The sequence below is a fragment of the Nothobranchius furzeri genome, chromosome 16 (assembly GCF_043380555.1).
Source record: "Nothobranchius furzeri strain GRZ-AD chromosome 16, NfurGRZ-RIMD1, whole genome shotgun sequence".
Taxonomy (NCBI): Eukaryota; Metazoa; Chordata; class Actinopteri; order Cyprinodontiformes; family Nothobranchiidae; genus Nothobranchius; species Nothobranchius furzeri.
The window spans coordinates 44795934-44808350 of record NC_091756.1 but is presented as its reverse complement, the minus strand read 5'-3'; the positions used below and the strand labels follow the sequence as shown (position 1 = coordinate 44808350).

Below are 12417 nucleotides of genomic sequence, written 5' to 3'. Positions count from 1 at the left end.
GGACAAGACCTCAGATGTTTTGTATTTATGTTGCTATGTAATTGTCTATATGCACCTATATTCTTTTGTACTTTTAAAGGGTACCTAATGTGTGATTTTGAGTGTGACACCATTTTTTGGGGAAAATGAATGGAATGAATCGTGTAAACTGAAAAGAATTAATTGCATGAACCTAATTCCAATTTAACATAAGTTAGGGCAAATCCAAAGTAAGTTTGCAATTGAGACACTCAAAATTAGATGAGCGGTCATAACATAGAACTTGAAATTAGATTAGGAATTTAGAAATAAACCTTTATTAGATCTTTAACCCAAAGGGTAAAAGTAAAAACTTAAAAAGGGTGATTCTTAAGCATACCTCAAGTAACTGAATTTGCATTTATCTGTTTATTGCTTGTCTTTGTTTGTTATTTATGTTGTGATTAAATTTGCTGGCTTTTCCATTTAAAGGTCACAGTCACTGGCTCTCATTTAGTCACTTCAGAACCTAGATCGGTCCAGCAGTTTATTACCCTGTACTTAATAGCATAGGTGTCACACAATAATTTGCTGTTGAAAGAAGCAACAGCCACCAGCTGTTTTTGAGGCGACAGCTGAGTGTACACATGCAACAAAAACCAACAGCTGGTTCAGAGCCTCATGTTCTTTTGCACTGTCAGTCAATGCATGTCTGTTTGCAAAGGTCTGTTAACCTGATAATGTTAAGAGCAAATGCACAGTCTGCTTATGTTTACACTTAGTAAATATTCATCTAGCTTTGCCATACATTTCAGTAAGATGTATTACTTTATTCTGAGTAAAGCAACAAAAAAAAAGAAAATATTCACTGCACAAAAGCAAAATTGTTCCAAATAAAGTGATTGCATTATAGTAAATTATATTTTTGCTCCTGTAATCAATAAAAGTGGATCAGATTGAAATACTCTTAACTGTATAGAATTTGTGTTTGCGTTACCATTATTTTTTTAAACGTTTGTAATACTTCTGGTATAATAACAAAACCATACACCCCAGTCAATTTGGTTTATAAATATTTGTTATAACTGTTTAATCTTTATATTGCTTCGAATGTACTGTTTAACTTGTAATTGTGGCCATTATTTTATTTAGCTTATTTTTTTTTGTTTTGGTTTTTGTTTGTTGCGTTAAAGTTAAAGCATTTGTTTCAAACTGAAACGTACTAAAAGTCCTTTATAAATAAAGTTTGATTTTAAAAAACAGCTATTTTAAAATGAACCAGACGCAAAACTTGATGTAAACATTTTAGCTCTATTTTTGTAAATTAAAATATGGACTTGTACTATTTATTGTTAGCTAGTTAACTCATGAGCTGAATTTTTGAGGCGAGAAGGATTTTACTTTGAAAACCCTTCCCGGAAGTTGCGCGTCACGCCCGTTGCTCTTGACTCAGGTTAACTCAGCTCGTCTGCATTCCTGTTCGTCTTCACAGCCTGGCGGATAGAGACAGAAAGAAAAAGGGGGGTTCGAAAACACACATATTATTATTCACAACCGTATGGGATTTTTTATGAACCACGGAATCGACTCGGACACATCAGGCCACGAAACATAACCCTCTTTTCAGACGACTCCTTCGGAACTACCACGGAAAAAATGGCGTGTTTTTATTTTCTCTATGACGGGACTTCGCCTTGATATGTGTGTAGGTCAGCTATCGAAAAGCCGCTATGGTGAAACAGCCTACAGTCTTTCTACGGCGGATTTCTCCTCTGTTTTTAAAATGAGGATTTGCAAAATGGCTGATGACAGCTAGCCCCAACAAGGACAGCACCGCGACGTCCCTTTTAAGCTAAGGAGGGTATATCTTTGTATTTTATTAGTTAAATATATCAAATTAGCTTCCTGTAGCCGCGAGCGTCCTTGTCTGAAAACGGCCTCTATCGGGAGTTTGTGTACCTGTGCTGTGATAGAAAATGGTGAGGTGACGTCTGAGCTAATTTACGCGATTTAATCGAGATAAGGAAGTAGATAAATATGTTGTTGGCTAAAGGCTGAGGCTTTCATAGGCGAATAAGGTGGGGACCAAAGTACGAGCGGACGGTACGGCGGGCATAAATAATGCTACCAATCTTTGTGTGAGGAGATATTTGATAGATGTGTCGGAGGAGGAGGAGGGGAGAAGCAAACAGCGGCCAACATTCCTGCGGATCCTAAAACCCTTTGTTTTGTGCGCAGGAGCTGGACTGGACCATTAAAACGATTAACTATGCAGTAAACAGGCTCGGAACGACGACCTGGCTATGATTTCCAGTCTAATGAGATTATAAGGCCTTTGTTGTCGATAGAAACCCGGTTTAAAAGCTGCGGCCTTGTGTACAGACAGGCGAACTGTGCCACATAGCAGGCACATCTGTGTCGCCTTTATGTCTAATTAAAACCCCGGTGGCTTCCTCCTCCTTCATCTGACAACAGCACTTATATTTATCTATATACACGTATATGTGCTGCCCAGCCATCGCATCACGTGTCTAATTAAAAAGCTGGCTACGGCTCTCTAGATACTCATAATGTAGGGGAGAAAATTATTTCGCTGCATTGTGATTATTGAGAGCGTCCTTGAGCTCCTGGGGAGAGAAAAAAGCCCTATTCCGGCGTTTTAAAGCGCTGTGTGTAAATAGTAACCAGGGTGCGGACGTGAGCTGTGTTTTTCATGCTTGGTTTGTTGGTCTGAATTGGCTCACAGTCAATCATACTCCAACCTTTAAGTGGGGAGAAAGCTGCTAAGGCCTGAGCAGGCAGCAGTAAACATCAGGAGTCTTTTTTATAAATGTGTCACATGGATGCATCTCGTGATCGAATGTATTCCTGTTGACGGTTATTTCTCTGTGCCTTGTTTGCAAACCCATAGTTTATCTGTAGCAGACGGGCTCTTTGCATCCCACAGGCCCCTTGTGTGAGTCTGCTGTGGAGGGAGAAAAGCACCATTTCCTGTAATCTGCATAACGTCAGCTCCTTGTTTTTAAAACACCAAAGGTGTTGTCATCTCTGCCTGGAGCCTCCGCTTTGCTTAGTTTCCTGGAATTTGCCTTCATGCTGCATCAATAAGCAATATTCGTCTTCTGTCTGTGAGCTTTGTCTAATTCGGAGGGTTTTTGCAGATAAATATTGATCTTTCTGGACAGCTTTGGATCTTTTATGAGTGTTGGGTTTCCTCTGAGAGACACAGAGGCCTAGGGGATTTTGGAAGAGGTGGAAAAGTTTGAGTTGTATGCCTGTCTGCATCATGATGGCCTCTGACATGGCTGAGACGTGGAGGAACTGTTTTGAGGAGGAGCTCATCTGCCCCATCTGCCTGCACGTGTTTTCTGATCCCATCCAGCTGCCCTGCAAGCACAACTTCTGTCGGGGCTGCATCAGCGAGGCCTGGGCCAAAGACTCCTCGCTGGCTCGCTGCCCTGAGTGCAACCATGCATACACACAGAAGCCCAGCCTGGAGAAGAACCACAAACTGTCCAACATAGTAGAGAAGTACAACGCCCTGAGCGTGGAGAAGGCTACCGCTCCGGCGCTGCAGTGCATCCTGTGCCGCCGTGGCCCGCCACTCCCTGCGGTCAAGGTCTGCCTGCGCTGCAACGCTCCATGCTGCCAGTCCCACATCCAGACACACCTGCAGCAACCGTGCTCAGCCCTCGGGCACCTGTTGGTGGAAGCGGAAGCGGTGAAGGCCTGGACATGCCCGCAGCACGACGAACTCCGGCTATACCACTGCGAGGCCGAGCAGACGGCGGTGTGTCAGTACTGCTGCTTTGCCCGCTGCCACCCCAGCCACGGCCACGCCGTCACCGACGTGGAACTGCGGCGCAACGACATCAGAGTAAGACGTGTTAAACAACATTATGTTTCAGTTGACACAAACGAGCAGATCAGGTGTCTTTCAACTTTATTTTTAGCATAAACAGTAGAAAATTCACTATTTTCCGCTTGGATTAAGAAATAATCCTCTTCTTGCCATCGTCAGTCAGAACAACTTCAATATTTAGAACTTTGACTCAAAAAGTCATCACATCATGAGCTTTGGAAAGCTGCAGCACTTCTTTTGCTCATCAGGTTTTTACCACCATGCACTGACTAACCATTAATCTGGAGGGTAATCGATTGTTGCAGCCCTTTTTGCAGGAATTTGTCCATCGGTGATCAATAAGTGTTGCCCAAGTGTAATTGTAACGACATCACACGAACCCTCGCAGGGATTTATTCTTTTTGTATTTATCAAACATCAAAAGAACAAGTGACTTAACGTAATGCCTCTCTGTCATATCACAATCTAAAAGCAGAATAGTTTTGGTGGGAATTTGTTTTTTAATAGACATTCAATCCAATTATCCAGTTACTATGAACTGGTTGAGTATTTTCGACCCGTATCTTGCATTTTTTCTGCCTCCGTTCTCATCTGCTGGAATGACAAACAATGCAGTGGATGGCGGAACAATGAGGGGCCCTCAGAGTGCCTTATCTCCCCGGCACAGGTGCATCCGAGCTCAGGGATCACCAGTTGTTCCAAGGGGGGAGTGGAGTGGGATTAAAGTGATTCATCACTTGCTTCTGCAGTCTACTTGGGATTTTTATTAACCTCTTCCCTTCCCTTGCTGTTTACCATCGCTGGTTTGAACAGAGGTTGGACTGGTTTTCCTCCCTTTTACTTTTAACTGATGTGTGACACGAGGAGAATCGTCTCTGCTGCCTGACTCATCTAGTTCACTATACACCCCGTTTGGGTGTAAACCATGACATTGTGGGGTGTATTTCCTGTTGGTAATGTAATGACTCAGCTTTATACAGAGTTAAATAGTCACCTGGGGACGGAGCGTGGTCACTGGAAGATTTTAGCCTGATTTAAAAACCCGACTTGCAACACAGCTCTGAATTTCCCACCACGGTGACCATGAGCTCTGATCTCTGATGTCTGTTGTCAGAGCCACGATCAGTGTCACTTCTACTGTACAACCACCCGTTTCATCAGTTCACACCACTTAATTAAAAACGCATCTAATTAGCATTTTCTTCTCTGCAACAGCCAGAATGCTGCAGCTAATTTACAAACCATTACCTCCATCTCTCAAACTCCCTTTTACTGAAACCAGACTGGGGCTTTTTTACGCATTTAAAAGGGTTTATACAGTCTGTTTATCTTTTTAAAACAAGTGGGTAGACATCTTTAGGCATTTCCTCTCAAACTGATGGCTTCATTTTCACATTTTTTGTAAGTTTAAATCCTTTTTACACATTTGCAGCTTCTCAACAGGAGCCTTGTGCAAAACAAACGCATCCTCCATGATGTTCATGATTAAAGCGCACACACCACCCTACAGCCCTCACCCTGCTCTTCACTTCCATCAGTACCCCCCCCCCCCCCAAACTCACCTCCCTCCCACCAGCCACTCTGAGTGAGGATCGACCTTCCCCCTAGCCCTCCTCTCCTGCTCTGATGGAAAACACGCTGTGGAGAAATGACAGCTGAAGTGCACCCTCCCATGTTTATGACCCCCCACCCTTCCCCCAAAGGTATCCCACACATTTAGCTGACCCCCCCTTCCCGTAGTCTTCCTCTGGCTTCTGCTCAGAGCCTAACTCAATCAGTCAGCACAACCAGGTCATCGTCCTGGATTTAACTGTGTGTGTGTCAGAGATATGTAGGGCAGTGATTTCCAACCATGTGCTGCAGAGGCCCAGGAGTCTGCCGGTTTTCTTTCCTATCAGGCTCCACAGCTGCTGATCGCTAACGATGAAATCAGCTGCTGTGAGTTAGAATAACTGGATAATGATGATGAGGAGGGCGCATGAACAAACCTTCAACTCACAGGACAAACGATCATTCACTTGTTGATTTGATTTTTATTCGGTGATTTTCTAAAGGAATGTTTGGTCATTTTTAAGCTACGATCACACTCACTGAAGATAGCATCCTGAATGGCCTGTGTTTGGAGAAATGGAGTTCACATCCTACAGAATGGATGAACTAACAGCTCTGATCCAGGATTAAAGCTTTAGTTTATACTTTTTCATCTGTGGAGGGGCAGACACACACTGCCATTAGACGTGGTCCCAAGGGCTCCCAACAGGCTCACAAGGATGAACGAAGTAGAGCCTAATTTTCTAACTATCTTTTTTTACATTCATTCCGTGTATATCTGCCACGGGCAGCAGAGGACGGTGTCACCCTCTACTTCCCGGGGATAAAAGGAAGTGACGCCACCAACACCAGCGATCTCTAAGGATTTCTCACTATCCGTCTGGAGACCGCTTCAACTGCTCCGCCATCCCTCTTCAAAAAAAATTAAACAGGAGATGAAGATATTTAGTGGCAGTCACGGGTCAGATTGAAGAAGGTCTCACAGAAAAAGTTTGACGATATAAATGTTAATGCAGCTGAAGGAACACACAGATACGCAGCAAACTTTTTATTCGTGGACAAATTATGAAGCGGTGGCTGCATGAAGAGGTGGAGGAGAATGAGGGACAAATCTGTTAAAGTCTCTGAAATACATAAACACTGTGTACACACACTATAGTAAACACTAGAGACATAACTGCAAGGATGGCAGGTTACCCCAGAAAAGCGCTTCGCCCCCTGCTGTCTTGGTGGAGAATTGCTTCCCGACACTGACAATGGAGAAGTGTAAAAGGACGTGTGTGTGTGTGTGTGTGTGTGTGTGTGTGTGTGTGTGTGTGTGTGTGTGTGTGTGTGTGTGTGTGTGTGTGTGTGTGTGTAAACCTGCTAATGGAGAAGTATATAGGTTTGAGGTGTCTCGTAGCCTCTCCATCTTTTTTCTACTTACAAACATGAATAATGATGTAAATCACTTCTGGAGCATCAGTGGTCACATCCAGCAGGAACATTTCTAAATGTATTTCATGTTTTTAAAAACTGGTGTTACTGTTAAGGTTTCTAAAATAAACTGCTTTCAAATTTGGGGAATTGGAGATTCTACAGAGATTCTTCAACTCAGGTTCTGAATGCTGACACAGATCAGCCAGATTTGAATCCATCTCTAAAAACTTGACCAGAACGTGCATATTTTATATTCATTTGAAAATGATGATTCTACAAATAAAAATCTATTCATGCTGTAAAGGATTAATGTAATGCCTTGGGATGGTGAGATTAGATTTTTGCAGTGGTGCATTCACGCTCACACACACACATGTTAGTGTAACATACAAGATTATGTAACTATTAGTGTAAGAATAGATTAATAGATGAGGTCACTTTGCACTGTTGGCGAGTTTAACCCTTTACAGGGCCATTGTAGACACTTCCACTCACATCATAAATGATGTCGGTGTACGTTTTCATGGGCTCTTAGAGTTACGAGATATCATCCAACCAATCAGAGATCAAGCTAGTCATAGTTTGCACCATGGCACCATTCCACCAATCAGCGTGGGTCTACAACGCACCAAAACTGCTCGTCTCGTATTGTTTACGGTCAGATCTCTAAAACTAACACTAGGTTTATGAAACTCATCACAAGCTTGACTAGTGCTAAATAAGATGTATTGTAAGTCTCATGAAAATCAAAGCAGCCATATTTGAACATAAGATGAGCTAAGCCCAGAGCAAGTAAAAGACATGTCTATTTTTATGTAAAATCTGTGGTTTTAGACGTAATCTTCACAATCATGTTCACAGTAATAATAAATACAATATTGAACATATTTTGCAGTCTTTTAATTGAAAAACAAAATTTCTTGTTGAGCGTAGAAAGTCGTTTATTGGCTTCTTCTTGTGTTTACTATGGGACAATGCAATGACAGCAGTCGTGACTGCAGAGTGACTCTGTTGTGTTATTTTTTTAGATATTTTTATTAAGCTTTTCCACAAATATAAAGAAACCAAACACACCAAGATAGAAATGAGACGTACTTCTGGCCTGTAGTTATGCCTTTAAGTCAGTTATCAGTTGTGCATGAACAGGGGAGGGGTTTAGAGGAATAAAAAGAAAAGAAGCAAAGGAATATAAATAAATAAAATAATAAAGGAGGTAGCACTTAAGGGCAATATTGCATAACACAGCATGCATTAATATTACAGTGCAAGGGCTCTCATCAGGATTATAGATACTTAAACCATCATAGGTCAGAAAAGGCTCCCGTGTTCTGATGAAGCCACGTCAAGTCGTCTAAAGAGTCATAATTAAGGATAACCTGCTGTTGTACCATAGAAGGTTTTTATGTTGTCCAATTAACAAGAAGGCTCTTGGATGTTTTCTATGTGTTAGACACTTCTTGTGTTCTGGTCTTATGTCCTGTGTAAAGTCATTGGCAGACCACCCGCAATTTAGATGTTCCTGAAGCAACTACAATAAAGTCTATTCCATTCTAGGGATGGACAATATATCGGCATCAACATCAGTATCGGCTGATGTTCAGTCATTTTTTAACATATCGGTATCTCTCCGATAAAACCGAGCCGATATTAACAACCGATATTTTTTCATCTCGTCTCCATTTGTCTGTCTGTTTCAGAGGGTGATGTGTATTTGTTTAGTCGTGTGACAGTGATTGTAATCATCTCAGAACCATAAATGTGTGTGTGTGTGTGTGTGTGTGTGTGTGTGTGTGTGTGTGTGTGTGTGTGTGTGTACGTAATAATGTAAATTCAGCATTAATAATTTTCATTCTATACAAAATCTGCTGATTTTAGAAGCATTAATGTCAGTATATCGGTATCTGCAAATATTAGTTATCGGCCAAAACAGTGATCTTAATATCGGTATCGGCCCAAAAATTTCATATCGGTGCATCACTATTCTATTCTATAGGTAATATAAATGTATTGATTCACTGCTGCTAAACCTTTTTGACTGTCATCAACCTAGAAAGGGATTAAATTTGACATTTCTGGAATAATCGATACATATTTCCCAAATTCATTTGAGAATCATCTTTAATAATGTGGATTAAGGATTTGTCAGCTAGCAGGCAAGCAAAGACGACCTATGCACAGTTTGTTCAGGTTGGTTAAAAAACCTGCTGCAACAGTCGTCAGTAAGTGCCAAACAAGGATTTTGTGTTAAATTCTGCCGGGTTTGTGGTCTCCTTTAGGCTGTTTTTGTTCACGTATCATCATCACAATCTCAACAACCAGGTGCTGTTGCTGGAGCATGGCCTTGCTTCAGAGCAACCTCCTTCGTGTGCTCTGATGTTTTTAGGCAGGCTGTGTGAGGACAGGAGGTGCACAAGGGGAGGCTGGAGGTTTTTTTTCTCCAGACCATTTTTCTATCTCTGCTCACTGCCTCCAGCTCCCCCAACTTTGGTCCTCATTCACTAATGCAAACGCTAAATAGCTGGTGGTTGCTATGACAGCAGCCCCCCCCCCCCCCTTCCTCCCCCGCAGGGATTGTGTGTTGGATAGAGACGAAATTAGCCAGCTCCAGGAATTCTAATATCTCTGGTATGGAAAGTGGATGCTAGTGGCTAGCAAAGGCTACGACGTCCCAAAGGCCTAAGACTCTCTCTCTCTCCTTTCAGCAAAACCTGTTGAAGCAGCAGGAGCGTGTGGAGGAGCGAGTGCAGGAGATCGAGGAGCAGCTTTGCAAACTCGACTCTGACAAGTGTTCAGTGGAGGTTTGTTTGAAACGCGTCATGTCTCTTACTCTCCTCGAGCAGAACTGTTTAGATGTTTGTGTTGTGCCTACAGGACAGGGTGTGTGAGCTGAAGGAGGAGGTGCGCCTGCAGTACCAGCGAATGCATCAGCTCCTGGAGGAGGACCTGGGCCGTACGCTGGAGGCTCTGGATCGGGCTCAGGCCCGTTTCTTCCAGGAGAATTCAACCCAGGTTCTGGTTCTGGGAGAGCAGCGCCATGAAGCCCAGAAGCTGTTGAGCTCCATCAACACGGCTTTCAGCAAAGCGGAGGAGCTGAGTTTCATGAAGAACACCAAACCTGTTAAAATCCTCACTGACAGGTGGGAGGACAGAGCTGTCCAGCATAACGTACAGGTTTCCAGAGGGATCACTGATCCTGATGTTTGCACGTTTCCTGTTGCAGGTCTCAGGCGTGTGTAGGAAGCAGCCTCCCTCCCTACAAGGTTGGGAATCTAAACTCTAAACTGTTTCTTTCTGAGATCTCCAAGAGAGAGAAGAGCTTGAAGCGAACTCTGGAAGGTAGGGCCTATTATAGCTGTAAACCAGATTATATTCTCATTCTGCTTTCATTTTATTCATCTCTGATTTTTCACCTCTTCTTCTCCCTTAGTTCCCCTCACTCCTCCATCCTCCTTCCTGCAGTCCGTCGCTGCGTTTCCCAGCGGTCAGAGCTCCGGCTCCGGAGCAGAGAAGCGGAAACATTCCACTGCCTTTCCAGAGGGAAATGGGACCGCTGGGAAGACCCCAGCTCCAGGCTTTAAGGACTCATCCTCATCTTCCTCGTCTTCCTCCTCCTCATTAGCCAAACAGCCCTACCTGGGCTCTGGCGCCACCTCTGGAGAGGGCCAGTCCACCAATCAGCAGACTCTCGGCCCCTGTGCCCCGCCACACATCAGCGACACCGGCAGCAACGGGAGTGGAAGCGGCTCGTTGACCAATCACCACTCTGGCTCTGTGTTCAGCTCTTCGCACTTCCCTCCTGGTGGCAGCAGCTCCTCCCACTCCTCCCAGCAGGCTGTGCTGCCTCAGTACGGCGGCCGCAAGATCCTCATGTGTACTGTGGATAACTGCTACTGCTCCGGAGTGCCCTCTGTTTCAGGCCACCGTAGCCATCCCCCATACCCACGCTCTGGTTCCTTTCCCTGGGTTAGCCCCCAGGACTACCCCCCTCCTCCTGGCCTGGCCTCAGGAGGCCCATCCATGCAGGGCTTGGCGGTGAGGGATTGGATAGATGCCTCACAGACACACAGACATGCAGATTTCTATGGGCTGTATGGGCAACCTTCTACAAAGCATTACGTTACCAGTTAACACAGCAGACACACTCACACACACACAGATCTTGAGACAGGCACCAAAATAGCACACCTTTACAGACTTATATCTGGAAAATACAAAAAAAAATGTATCTACACATACACACATTAAGATGATGTTTATATTTAAACACACATTCGGGGGCAGGGTTGATCTTTTTGTGTTTTTATCTTTGGTTATTTTCAGTCAGCGTGTCATGTAGTGTATAATAGATGAAACACAAGCAGCCAACGGCTCGCTCTGGCACAACTTGGCTCAGCGTTTCATACTCAAAAACGCACAGAATGATGACGACCAGCCTGGAGAGGACAGGATGAGATTCATCTTTTATTTATAGAGTAGGAAAGAAGTTGATAGAAAAAAAAAATTGTTAGAAAAGTGGCTTTCATGCTACTTCTGGGCGAGGCTCAAAGGAAACGGGAGATAATACCACGCAGTGCTGAGCTCATGTTTCTCTTATAAAATCACCTCTCCTGTCAGACTGAGACCGACCGCCTTATGCGGTCCTCATAGTTCACCTTGTTTGATCATTTTTGGGCCGGGGGTGGGGGCTTCCTCCTCCTCCTATTTCCTGATTTTTTTTTTTTTAGCATCTTGTTATCTCTTCCTTTCTTTGCTGAGTTCAGGGATGGATCGTACAGCTTGAAAACAAAATGCTCTTCCATGGGAAACACCCACAATGCACTTGTGGACGCCTTGCTAGTCCTTTGACAACAGATGCAGACCTGCAGGAGGACAATAGAGCTGCATCTTAAGGGCCGCTTGACTCTTGACGCTCTGCATTTTTTGAGAATTTAGCTCTTGTTCCCAAATCCCTTCCTGCTGCCCCAGAAGGACAGAAAATCACACGAAGACTGTTTCCTCTCAGCGACTACTACCGCTCTGCGTTATCTGGTACATCTGTAGGAGTCATGTTTCCCTACTGAGACTGTTCCATAGGAGAGAAAAAGACTAGAGTGGACAGACCAAACCCATCCAGCATCTGGACAATCTGACGATGCTGTAAATGTACTTCCTGCAGGACAAAGATGTCACATCCTCTCAAAAAGCACACAAGCTCTTGGCTTCCTGTTTGCAGCTGAAAGCATGCAAGGGAAGTTTTTTTTAAGTACTCAGAAGAGGAACAATAGGGCAGGAGGGACTGTGAGCTGTTTTAAAATGAGTGTGTGAATGAAACAACTGGCGGGAGGAACGTTTTTTCATGACTTTTCTTAAAGAACCTGACTGAGAGACGTGAGCAAACATTTATCATCCTTAAAAAAGGAGCTGTTACAACAGCCGACGATCGGGGGGTGGGGGGGTGCTAAAGTATCTTTTTTTTTGTAAATATTTTGTGAAAAGGATGAAACATGATTTGGAGGATTCCAAATAAACAAACAAACTTAATCTGGTGTCTGCTGTTAACTGTCCCTGTGCGAATCCCACCATCTCCTTTACAGGACAAAAGTGGTGAAAGTCTATATTTTAGTTGCTGTAATAAATCGGCTCAGCTC

General features: G+C 43.6%; 1 protein-coding gene across 1 annotated transcript; it reads left to right on the top strand.

Annotated features, from left to right (window-relative positions):
• The first annotated feature begins 3007 nt into the window (after positions 1–3007).
• trim8b (tripartite motif containing 8b) lies at positions 3008–11096 on the top strand. The gene is made up of 5 exons (XM_015962857.3): positions 3008–3835; positions 9493–9588; positions 9662–9927; positions 10011–10126; positions 10218–11096. Exons 1-5 carry the CDS (start codon positions 3230–3232, stop codon positions 10916–10918), a joined length of 1785 nt encoding a protein of 594 aa, XP_015818343.3. The 5' UTR covers positions 3008–3229; the 3' UTR covers positions 10919–11096.
• Positions 11097–12417: the final 1321 nt, after the last annotated feature.

Bases quoted from the DNA above. Each gene is read 5' to 3' on its own strand.
- trim8b (XM_015962857.3), top strand. From the start codon at position 3,230: ATGCCTGTCTGCATCATGATGGCCTCTGACATGGCTGAGACGTGGAGG. The intron at 9,928-10,010 runs GTGGGAGGACAG...TTCCTGTTGCAG, and splicing joins GTTAAAATCCTCACTGACAG to GTCTCAGGCGTGTGTAGGAA. The intron at 10,127-10,217 runs GTAGGGCCTATT...CTTCTCCCTTAG, and splicing joins CTTGAAGCGAACTCTGGAAG to TTCCCCTCACTCCTCCATCC.